General features: G+C 37.7%; 1 protein-coding gene across 2 annotated transcripts in view; it reads left to right on the top strand.

Annotated features, from left to right (window-relative positions):
- The window catches only part of CARMIL1 (capping protein regulator and myosin 1 linker 1), a 304,319-nt gene that overhangs the window by 181,672 nt on the left and 109,905 nt on the right, over positions 1 to 12,742 (top strand). For both annotated transcript variants that reach the window (XM_069493053.1, XM_069493052.1), the window contains exons 13-17: positions 1,448 to 1,551; positions 4,008 to 4,085; positions 4,219 to 4,295; positions 7,357 to 7,461; positions 12,039 to 12,108. In XM_069493053.1, coding sequence (XP_069349154.1) covers positions 1,448 to 1,551; positions 4,008 to 4,085; positions 4,219 to 4,295; positions 7,357 to 7,461; positions 12,039 to 12,108 — 434 coding nt within the window. The remainder of the gene's footprint in view (positions 1 to 1,447; positions 1,552 to 4,007; positions 4,086 to 4,218; positions 4,296 to 7,356; positions 7,462 to 12,038; positions 12,109 to 12,742) is intronic.

Genomic DNA, 12,742 nt, shown 5'->3' with positions numbered 1-12,742 from the left:
ATGTTGAGGTGATGGTCAAGAAGGTTCTTCCTTGTACTTAACATATTTTTTATTCAAAGCCTTTGTCTCTTCCTTCTACATGCCCAAATGTGCACTCATCCGTGAGAAATGGCTCAGCAGCCTTTACCAGGCACATATGGAATGAGTTCTTTGTAATTGTAAGTCTCTGAAGCTGGAGGATAAGACAGTGACCCCTTCATTAGTCCACACACTGAACATTCTAAACTCCTAGCAGGGAGGTGCTCCAGTGGGAGGCTGTACCTACAGCCCTCAGCTCTTTTCTTGGAGTACCCTTGTCGGATCTTGCCGCCGTGACCAGCTCTGTCTTACTGGCAGGCCCGACCCCTGGCCCCTTGTTTGTATGAAGGTTCTGCCCAAGTGTGGATAAAAACCTCCTTTCCTGATTCTCTTTAGGGGTGGTTGAGACAGGCTGGGATTTGCAAAACAATTTTACTGAAAAACAAAAAATCTAAAATAATTTATAAAAGTGTATCCAATTTGGAAATAGCCATATTTTAAAAATATATAATTTGGTATCATGGGCTTTTAGTAGAAACATGAAGAGCTTTGCTATATCCCATATTCCCATTATCATAAGAATAATCGTCACTGGTATTGTCAGTATATTGAGTCCCAGTCAGTAATAAGACTCATCTGGGCTCCCATTTTATAAAGACACACCTCAAAAAGACTCTCCTTCCCATGAGAAGAAGTAGCCTGATAAACATCTATCCATTAGAAGGCCATGGCCAGCAGGCCTATGTCTATATATCCACATATAATAGAACTTCATACATGACAATCATCGTCCTCGTGTATCCAGTCTTTGTTTTCTGAGATGGATTTGTCAGTTTAGTTCTCTTGACTTTAACATGAGCCATTCACATTATGTAAAAAGTGTATAGAGTATTAATTATATGTTTTTTCTTTTGTGCTTACATAGTATAAAGGTCGTCTCCTTATTCTTTGTAAAATTCATTTCAATCCAAATTTTGCCTTGAGTGTAATACATTTAATTTTATTCTCAGTACTTTACATAGCCTAAATTATCTGAATTTGAACATGCATCATTTAGATATCATACACTAACTAAGTCAAGAGTCACCTGGCAGGATTAAGAGCAGGGTAAACATTGTCAGTTAGACTGCTTGCATCCTTCTAAGGCTTCAGAGTAAAGTCCTTAACGTGCTTGGACACATCCGATGTGGAGCAACGTGAAGCTGATTCCATTGCTCCTTCTGATTCAGTGGTCATGTCTGTGACTAACCTGTTCTTCCTGAGCGTGTGTCAAAAGAAGACACAATCATAGTGCCACCTTTTGGGGATGGTGCTATGGTTAACCTCAGCCCTGCAATTTGATGGGTCTGCTGGGCCATTGGTGGAAACTCACAAACCTCATTTTGTTTCCTGGAGTGGAAATTGAGCCTGGATTTTTTGGATGTTGCAGGGGTGAACAGCCTTTCTCAGTCACTCAGTGCCAACCCATTGACCGCCTCCACCCTTGTCCATCTCGACCTCTCAGGGAACGTCCTTCGTGGCGATGACCTCTCGGTAAGTCTTCCTTTCCTTATTCCATCTTCAAAGAAGCTGCATTTAATAAACCGGGAATGATTCTGAACATGATTTTCTAACTTATTTCCCTGCATCTCTCTTTATCATGCCACCTTAAAATCATTTAGTTACAAGCTTATGAAGTGTTTTCGTGAAAATTCCAGAGCCTTCCTTAATTATAAATGTAGTCTGTCACCATAGTTGGTTTTTTTCCTCATTTCACAATGTTGAAGTTCACATTTTGGGGAGAAATACGTTTTCTGAAGGAATTTTTTTTTCATGCAAAAACATTAGTTCACTTGTTAAAATTGCTGGATAAGAAAGATTGTTAACATAAAATGAACCATTTCATCAGTAAATAATCTTGTTGGGAAGATTGGTGGTTATTTTATGGTTTGTAGTTGAAAAGGGGTGTTGGGATAAATCCCAGTTCTGGTCTATTCCATGAATAAAATAGGGAGAAGGGTGGGCTAGATGTAACCTGGGGCCACTCTTTAGAGTGTGAAGGCAAATCTACCCCCTCAATTATAATGAGATTTTTTATGCAGCTGAATCAATAACATAAATGTTTTACAGATCTTAATGACATAATGAGTTAAGTATGATCTCATTGTCATATGTGGTGAATGGTGTCCTCTGGTCACCATGATAGAATTTAGAAGAAGGGCTTCTTCAGTGGCCATCTTTGAAGGGCCTTAATTTGCATTCCACTGCTTTTCCACAGGGCTGAAAAACAATGTGAAATTTATTCTTATTTCTCTTGTTTTACTTTACCTGTAAGGCAGGGAATACAAATGAAGGCCTTTTTGTGTTGTTGTTTTTTTTCTTTTCTCCTCCCTCTTGCTGGAAACCATTTAAATAAACCTTGTTTCCTGGTGTGCCATGACTTTTTCAATGCATTTTCCAATTTCATTTGTCACCTTCACTGATGGATTCATAAATCTGCTCCCTCCCAAAATGCAATACGGAGTCTTATGTGAAACCCAAAATATTACCGTGGCAAAGGAGAGGAATAGAGGGAAGGGAAAAGTAGAGACTGGAGATTAAATAATAAGACTCAGCTAAAATAGGGGCATTAATAGTCACCTAAGACAATAAAATAGGCCAGGGTGGGTCTTGTCCCAACTTGCTTCTGGGGAGAGGGAGTGGAATGATGAGGCCTGGGTGAGAGTGGGCTTCCAGCCTGGGGCAGGCTGAGGCTCTGGGAGCCTGGCAGCAGGTGCAGGGGCTTACCTGGCCCTGTGCCCTCAGGGAAAGCAGCCTAGGCGGGCCTGCCTCTTTGGAGAAGTGTTGGCCCAGTCTGGTCACCGTTTCATGGTAATAAGAGCTCCCCCAACTGGTGGCTTGGAGCAAAGCCACACTAAACTGAAAAATCTCAAGGCTACTAGTGCCAGGCCAACAAGTGAGAAGAGGCAGAGGATCTTCATGTGCATGAGAGCAAAATGAGTTTTCCGAATCAGAACTTTTGATAATATAATCCGTTCTGTGTGTTTGGTTATTCTAAAGTGTTTACAGGCTAATTTTTTGCTCTTTTGAAATCCTTTATAGAGAGGATTTTTCTGAAGCATCATATAGCTATAGTCAAACCACTACACTTAATGTTTGCAAGGACCGAGACACTTTGAGTATAAGCTTGTTTGTTTTTGCAAGTATCTGGTGGCATCTAGTGAAGCAGAGGAGAATTTAAACTATTTGGCTGGTGGCAAGGAGCTTGGACTCCGTTTGTTATTGGTTGGGCTCTAGCAGTTGCTACTAACACAGAGTAATTAGAGGACAACTGAGAGTGATCAATTCCATCATTTGATGGCTTTGCATGAAGGGACTAAGGAAATGTAGGCATTGTGACCCCCTGAAACCTGAAGTGTCTTAGCTATTTGTGAGATTTTTTTTTTTTTTTTTTTACAAAATCACTAACTGTGCTGTCAGGCCATTCTTATTACATTTTGGAAATAACTAAGGATAAAAAAATCATTATGTTGGACAGAAGAGAGTATATAGCCTGAGACCATCCTATGGTTCATTCAAATTAGCGATTCCTTGAACACTTTCAAAAGTGATTAGCATTTTGATAGGGTGACTGCAATTCAGGTGGTATTTCAATCTCAAGAGTTAAAATTAATTAGCACTGTTCCAAAATTATATAATAAAATCGAGCTAATCAGGAAAACTAAGTCATGTGTAACAAAAAGGGGGATTGGTAGTCAAGATTCGATTTGGCATTTTTTTTTTTATTCAAGCATAATTTGAATTTAAATATTATTGGGATTTTTTGTTTTTTGTTTGTTTTGTTTCGTTTTGCTCTCAGGGAAGGTAACTGAATGACAGAAAATTGTGCTAATCCTCTGGGGAAGAGTAGAGAATGATCTTGGAATTCGGGCAACTTCCTTTTAAAACATTAACTTACATTTTGTATGTGTGTGTTTCTAGATTCTAACATTTATTTTTTGTTTTTCAAGCACATGTACAATTTTTTGGCCCAGCCAAATGCCATTGCTCATCTGGATTTATCCAACACAGAATGTTCCCTGGACATGGTAATGTTTTTTTATATTGCTCTGGGGGTCTCAGAACAGCTATTTAGATGGGATATATGGGCTTTCTCTCTAATAAAATATGCTCCTGGACCTAGAAATATTTGAAAATAAGAATGCCTTATTTCTTTCTCAGGTCTGTGGAGCTCTTCTCCGTGGATGCCTTCAGTATTTAGCTGTGCTCAATCTCTCCAAAACTGTATTCTCTCACCGGTATGGATTTATTTCTGTTATCATTGTTATCTAGGAGTTTCTTAGAAAGTTGGAGTGATAATGAAAACCGACTGATAAAGGGTGAATATTGCACACTTGAAGGTGGTCTTAACCATTATCTATGAATATTAGACCTTGACATTTTAAGTTTTGTTTTATCTTTTTTAGTTCCAGATTAATGCTATTATCAATAACTCCAGACTACCTATATGAACTATATGATAATGCACTATTTCTGATATGTGGACGGGCACTCTCTCTTAGTATAGTAAAAACTCTTTTAGAAACTTCTATTGGTATTTCTCAATGATGAACTTGGAAATAGGTATAAACTACTTAGGGAGCAAAAGCCATAGTCATCCTAAATCTTATACATAGAAAAGCAGGATTCAAGAGTCTAAAGTGGAATTTGAACGCTTAGCTTGAATAGGTTGCTTCAGTAAGTTTCTACCTTCCGGACTTATAATTATTTGAAAAATAAGGCAATAGATTACAAGCAGCAAGGATTCACACAGCACAGACTCAGAATGGAAAGAGAATACAGAGGAATTAGGAAAAGTACATGGCTTATATAGGTGTGGAATTTGGGGACCATCTAATGAATTAATACAGTTTAATGCTTAGCATTCACAATTATGAATATAAGTTATAAATAATATTTTAGCCATTATGTACTCCTTAATAACATGGAGTGTTACTTAATATTAGAAATTTCTTCCTTTTTACTAGTTAACTTTTTAAAAGCTTTATATATTCAAAAGGATAACCCTTACTTATGTAGAAAATTCAGTTTGTGCCATGCTTTATTTCATAATTGTGCCTTGCAAAACAGTTACTCTATATTTTAAAGTACTACTGGTCTTATTACTTCAATAGTGATGTAAATCTTTACAATAGCAAAGATATGCCACAAATACCTCCATAGCATAAGGTGAGGATTGTGAAGTCTGAAAATATAATGGTAGGAGAAGTTGAGTTTCCCAAGGTACTTTATTTTAGGGGACATTTGGTAGTATTAATTGAGGCCACCTACTGAACTCATGTATTTTTAAGGCAGCTTATAAAACCATGCTTTGGTGGAACTGTAATTGACTGGGGAACTGGCTTACAAGATGATAGCGTAGACCAGCGGTCCCCAGGCTTCTTGGCACCAGGGACTGGCCATGGGCAATTTTTCCATGGATGAGGCAGCGGGGTGGGGTTTGGGGGAGAGAGGGAACTCAGGCAGTGATGTGTGGCCCTGTTCTTAACAGGCCACGGGTACCAGGCTGCGGCCTGGGGGTTGGGGACTGCAGGCATAGACTATAAAGGTTTTTGTATAATCACCACTTTTGAGTTCACGGTACTGTGAATTCTGTGATGACTGGTCTTCAGTAGAGCTGTTAAGCTTGTAGAGCAGAATTGTACTAACAAATTGCCTTGTCTTCCAAATGAAAGGTTGTGATTAAACTGTTTAATACCAAGTACCTTACCTACATATAGTTGTAGAAAGTCCTTAGTAATTATGTTGAAATTACTGCATTTACACTGAGGTGTGGATTGTTAGTCAGACTATTTATACTTTTGTTCACAGATAATTTCATAAGTGTATCAGTCAGGACAGGTTAAATTGTTCTACAGTAACAATGACCCCTTCCCTCCAGTCTCTGTGGCCTTCAGCAGCAGTGGTTTTGTAACATGTCCACTATGGGCTGACTACATCACCTTCACTCTAGGAGACAGCAGCCTGTATCTCAAACATTGAAAGGCATATAGCAGAGAAAAAAAGAGATCATGGCAGTGTACCTATGGGCTTGTAAAGCTTCTCTCTGGAAGTCATATGCATCATTTCTGCTCATATCCCACTGGCCAAAGAGACTCACATGGCTAAGGGGCAGTGAATACTTGGAAACATTAGAACAGTCAACACCAAGACAAAGTAGCAGGAAGAGAGGTATATTGAAGGAATAATAGCATTTGCTCATCAAAAAATGAACGGGAGAAAACACGCTTTTATTGTTCCACTATCTGGAACCAGAGTTGTTTGAGTTGTCTTATGTCATACATACTACCAGAATTTTCTTTCCTCCTAGTTTTATTTTCATCTTCTCAGATAGAGATTTTGGTTACTTAGCTATTTCTTCTCAAATAGACTGAAATTGTCCCATTTTAAAACTTTATTTTAAAAAAACCTATCAAATATTGAGAAGTTTTTCATAGATACCTGTGCATTAAATAGTATTGAATATTATCTAGGATGCCTTCTGTCCTGAAATTCTGTGAGTCCTTCCACAGAATAGGTATAACTATCATTAAATGAGGTGCTCACTGTGCATCAGGTTAAATGCTTTACATATGCCAACCATTCAGGCAAAGTGTTGAAATTCTATCTTGGACTCTTTAATCCTGTTTTTCTTAAACCCTTATAGTATGGTGTTGACGCTACCTTATTATTGAGCTGTATGATTTGATCCACTTACTTCCTTCTGCAATAGCAAGGGGACATATTGGGAGGTTACAGCCACTTTATTTTGTAGTTTTGTCTTTATTCTAATATTTGACCTGAAATGATTAGGTTTAATAGGCCATTTGTAATGCAGGCTTCATGCCATTCAGACTTTCTGTGCTGTTCCTCACAGTTCAACATCAGGTCACAATCTTGTTGCATCTGAAACCATCTAAAAATATTGCCAAATGCAGGTAGCGATCCTTAACATTTTTTGCCACCCAGTGGGAAAACTTTTTAAATTGGTGAGAAATGTACATCTTCCCTGACCTATTTTTTTAAAACTCTGAACTTAGGGTTTCCTGAAGATCAAGAGGTGAAATACAATGAGTTCATTGGCTATAAAGAATAGGAATAAATTGTTTTATGGACTTAATGATATGTCTTAAGCTTTCTTATGTGATTCCTTTAATTGTAAGGGATTTAATCATTTAGGCTTCAGATATTTATTTCTATTTACCTTTAAATTTCTATTGAAAATATGACTGATTCATGGATCACTTTCCAGTGTATTAATAACTAACGAATAAGTTTGATGGAAGTGTAACCACTTGTATGACTCTTGTGTTTTTTCAGTAAAGGAAAAGAAGTACCCCCATCTTTCAAGCAGTTTTTTAGTAGTTCTCTGGCTTTGATGCAAATCAACCTTTCCGGCACAAAACTGTCTTCTGAGCCCTTGAAGTAAGTGGTTCTTTCATTGTCTCCAGAGCTTTTAGAGTTCAGCTTGTTTCTACAAATGTGCTCAAGAGAAGGGAAAAAGATAATCCAAAGACAGAAAAGGCAGATGAGAATGTCTTCTTACAAGACTTAATTAAAAATTTTTTAAAGTACATTGTGCACTCTTGATACTATTGCATCCTCTATGACAAAAATCTTTTGGTTTGTGCCCTTGGTGGTAGTCACTGATCTATAAAAGTTGTGCTCCCAGGTACTATTGTTTTTATTTTAACTTCTGTTCAGTCCATTTTAGGTATATCCGTGTGTGTGTGTGTGTGTGTGTGTGTTTTAATCAACATTTGTTCTAAATATTTCTACTAACTATAATAAGCTCAAAACACATTGTATGTATGCAGCAGAATCAATTTTTAGGTGCTTTGGTTTCTGAGTTATCCAGATCAGTACAGGCTGTTTGGCATTTTTTTACTTGGCAGCCAACTTAATGTTATGGGTTAATATCCATGGTGTAGGTATTGTGGTGAAACTAAAATGTTTAGCCAAATTGAGGTTTGAGAATAATTTGTTATCCTTGAGATTTCTGTTTACCATTGCCAGAAAGAATCAAAAGTTCAGTATACAAGTTCAGTGAATTTGACTATAGAGTCAAATTCTCCAAGTCTAAAAAAGATATTTTCAGGTAGTTATGATTTTGCAATTTGTCAGATATGCTCAAATGTATGTACAGATTTCTCCTTTCCCCAGCTAATTTGCAAATCAGCATTTAATTTTTTCTTTGTAATTTGTATGAAATGTTAAAATTAATGTCTGCTATGCATCTTACTAGAAAATTAATCTTCAACTAATTTGTAAATTACCCCCTTTTTGAGATATGTAGAGTTCTTGATTCAGCATAGTACCATACGACTAAGACAATGGATGCCTTTAAGAAAAGTAGACCCAGTCAAATGCTAAAAAAAAAAAATGTCTGATGTTATAATGGGCTTTTTAAAAAATGTTGAATTAATATATTTGAGATCTCTAAATGTGACAGTCACAAATAATATAAGCCTCATGATTTGGCTCTTTGTGTGATTATTAAGGAAGATATTAGAATTAGTATTCTAAAGAGGTTCCATTATAATTTAATCACACTCACTTATTCATTCAAGTAATATTTATTGAGCATCTTCTATGTGCTAGATACCATGAGAGCATTGAGTAGAAAGCAAAACCAGACATGGCCCTTGTCCTTATAGTGTGTCAGCAGAAGATTAGCACATTCAAAGTAGTTTTAGTGATAGGTACTGGTATTCTGATTCTTTCAATGTTTTTGACTCCTGTATAATATACAGTAACTTTTCATTGGTTAACATAATTGATTTCATGGACTATTCTACAGCACAATGACACTGAATTTACTGTACTTTATTATAAATATATACTTGTAAGTTTTACATATACTTGTCAGTTTGACATATACCTGTTAATCATATGAATGTTTAATAATACTAAATTGGTAGCCTCTTCAGCTCTGTGTTTTACTCCATTAAAAAATGTTAATGTGAGAGTAAAGGGTTTATGGTTGAAGATTCTATACAAAAAATTCCATATGTACATTTAATATGATATAATAATTTGAAAAGATAGCAGAAAACCAAGATACTCAGGTTTACCTATGAGAGGGTGGGGGTGGAAGGGAATTTGCAAAGAACTACCTAAGCTAGACACTGTGCTAAGTGCTTATATATGAACTGTCATTTTAATATTACAACAGTTATGGGAAATTGACATCATCATCTCCATTTACAGTTGAGGAATTGAGGCTCAAAGAAGCTAAGTGGTTTGCCCAAAATCACTATCACAGGTTGGGTTTCCTGGGAAATAGACTTTGAAATAGAGATTAGTGTGTAGGGTATTTCTTAGGACATTCTCTTGGGATTTACCACCTGTGAAGAGGGATAGGGGAATAAAGCAGGATTGAACAGAGGGGGGAGTTGACCTCGGGGCCATCCTAATGAAGAGGAACAACCAGTGAGGGGGTCCTGGGAAGTGCTTAGCAGTATCCACTGCTCTCAGCCAGCCATCGCGGGCTCAGCAGTGTTCCTTACCCAATACCACCTTCCACTGCACCAAGAGGGCAGAGGAGGTACCATTGTTTCCTGAAGGGTTTGGGATCAGTAGCCAACAGAAAATAAGCTAAAGAAATGCAGTTTCTTTTGAGAGTAACACTAAGTTTGGACATACTATTTTTCAGAAGTTTCTTGCTTAATTTGGCGTTGTTTAAAAGCAAGACAAAGAATATGCTTACATTGTAGTTAACTGTGCTTTCCTTTGAGACTCTTTTTAGTCCACATTAATGTATTTCAAGGACTTTAAAGAACACTGTGCCACTGTTCCTTGGTGTTTCCTAAAATCTCCAGAATAGTATGGTCCATGTGTGTCCCAAGGGTGCTCTTTGCTCCAGCGTCACTCAGAGTATATAGCATGAGTTCCTATTTACTGCTCATTCTCGTTCTTTCGCTTTCTCTCCCCTTAACCCTTTCTTCCTGGAGCCCTCCTTGGTCTCCCGTCATGTGGTTCCCCTTCTCCCTGACCCCCATCTCTCTGGCTGAGTATTTTTAATAAACCTGCTGAATGTGCTATCCCCAAATTATAACTAGCGTCACCTATCCAGAGCTGGAAAAATTAAATCCAGATTCTTCTCTTAAGCAAGTCTGCAATAGTGATTGAGGATTGAGAAGATAATTGTTAAGGCAATTTTGCCATCCCTGGGTTAAAATAAACAACATATTTTGCCATAGAATTTGACCCAGTGCCCACTGTGCTTTTAGTTCTGTTTTGTTTTATTTTACTAAGGACAATTTCTACGGGTTATTTATTTTTACTAGTCTCATGAGTATTTGCCTCCTAATGGGGCCTTCTATAGTTGAATATCTTCACACATACCATTAGTTTCCTTGCCTTCAATGTACATGTAAGAAAAGTAGGAAATATTTTTCTTTCATTGAAGCATTATAAAAATGCAATGTTGAAATATGTGGCTAAATCCTAGAAACTCAGCATATGTTAGAAATAAAAGGAACTTCTTTGGTAATGTTCTAATTCTCTCAAATCACTGATGAGAACCTGAGAGACACACACAAAAAGTGATGTACTTAAGGTCACACAACTGTTGGTAACAGAGCCAGGACCCAGAAGACTGGCCTTTTGTTTTTAGTCCCAAGCACTTTCAGTGACTCAATATTGCCCCCAAGAAAGAAAGGGGGAGAAGCAATTTTTAGGAAAAGAGAAGTAATTTAATGAGTAATTGAACATGTACACAGATAAGATACACCCAGCCTTTCTCACAGGACAGTATTTTAGAATAAGGGACTAGTGAACTGGATTAAAAAGAGTAAAAAGAAAGGCGCTCACCTTCACCTCCTAATGGGGGTGTTATTTTCATAGCTGGAGGCAGCCACGCTCCGCCTGTTGCATGCCACTGCTGGAGTTCTCTGTCAGTGAGTGAGGCAGGGGATTGCTAGACGGAGAAAATCTCTGAGGCTTGGGCAAGAAATAGTTCCCTACCTTCCCACCTCACCCTTACCCTGGGGTATTTTTGGAATATGCTGGGTGGAGGTCCTTTTCGTGGGGACATGGAGAACAGATAGTCACCCCCAGGTAGCGACTGCTGTCCGGGTTCCATTCTTCTAGCGATTACCACTGTCTGCCTTATGTGAGAGTTATTTGCACACATATTCGTTTCCCTTCCTTGAGAGCACGAATAGTGTCATGCTTATCTCCATATTCCTCACAAAGTCTAAGTTAGAGTCTTCTTCTGTCCATTCAGTGTCATTTAATGGATGTGTGTGCATGTATGACTTTTTTGTTTCAAGTTTGCTTGGTGATGTTGAATTATATAGCACTGACTTGTAAAAGTGATTCTGAGTGATTAGTCTAATCTCCTCAATTTGCAGATGACAAAATTCCTTTTCAGCGCTGTGCTGTGGTTTGCCCTGGCCCAGCAGGTAGTTCAACAGGCAGGATCCTGGACTCAAATTCACGACATGTGCCTCCTAGTCTATAGTGGTTTTATACCCTTGCCTGCCCACTACTGTAGGTCATTTAATAAACTCATCTAGATATAATTTTACATCCTGGAATACTATGGAGCTTGACTTCCTCCCTACCATATTCCTTAGGGAAAACAAGCTTTACTCTGCTACTCTAGTAACAATTGTCTAATAAGATTCTAAACAGTATTAAAGCTGTTCTCAAGCAGATGCAGGTGGGAATTTATCTGTGATGAACACAATTTAATTTCAGTATGCAATTAGGTGTGCTGTTGGTTTATTTGCATAGGAATAGCAGTCCTGCCAGGTTTTACATTTATGATGGGCTTGCTGCCTGTCAGACAGAAGAATGCTGCAGAGTCATTTTTTCTGTGTTGTTGGGAGGCAGAAATGCAGTTGGCATTTTAAAAGTGAGAGAGTGCCTGGTGTTTGACCTGTGATTCTGAAAGGGCATTTTCCTTTCTCTGGGCTTTGTTCAGTGTGCTTACATATACTTTCTTGTTGCATTGTGTGGAATTTGTATCTAATGTGTGTGTTTCCTACCCCCAGAGCGCTGTTATTGGGCCTGGCTTGTAATCATAACTTGAAAGGGGTTTCTCTTGATCTCAGCAACTGCGAGGTAAGAACACTTTTAGACTATGCACTGGAATAGATAATAGCTTCAAAATTGCCTCGTCTTTTTCATGGAAAATGTATGATACTGTGATTCCACAGGGTGTAAACAAAGCAGAAAAATACATTATGCAAGTTTCTGATGTTCTGTATTTTGTAAGTTTTATCTTCAAACAGCCACACAGCACCATTCAGGAAGCTTTCAAGTGTGTTTTTAATGACTTTTTTTTCCTATTCTTGGTGCCTATTGCCTAAGTATTTTATGATGAAGCCTTGAGATATAAAGCCATAAACTAGCTTTACCATCATGAAAATGAAACATACAGCATTTGTTGCAGGGGACAACTGTGTACAACCTAACTGGGATTTGTAGAGTGTGAAAGACAATGGCTGTCTTATCATTAATTTTACTTTTTAATATCTTGATTTGAAACAAGAAAATTAAAATGTCACTGGAAATTATAGCAGTTTCAAACACTTCCTACTAAAGAACCTAGAGAGAAGAATTGAGACTAAAAATGTATACATTTTAGAGGGCACTTAAATTTTTACCTATCTTGAAACTTTTAGTTTGTGTAGTAATAAGTAAGAAAATACTCAAGTGCGAACCACTTGGCCTATTCAGAGCCTGACTTTACCCA

This window comes from Eulemur rufifrons, chromosome 18 (assembly GCF_041146395.1).
Source record: "Eulemur rufifrons isolate Redbay chromosome 18, OSU_ERuf_1, whole genome shotgun sequence".
Lineage (NCBI taxonomy): Eukaryota > Metazoa > Chordata > Mammalia > Primates > Lemuridae > Eulemur > Eulemur rufifrons.
This window is presented reverse-complemented; position numbering and strand designations above follow the sequence as displayed.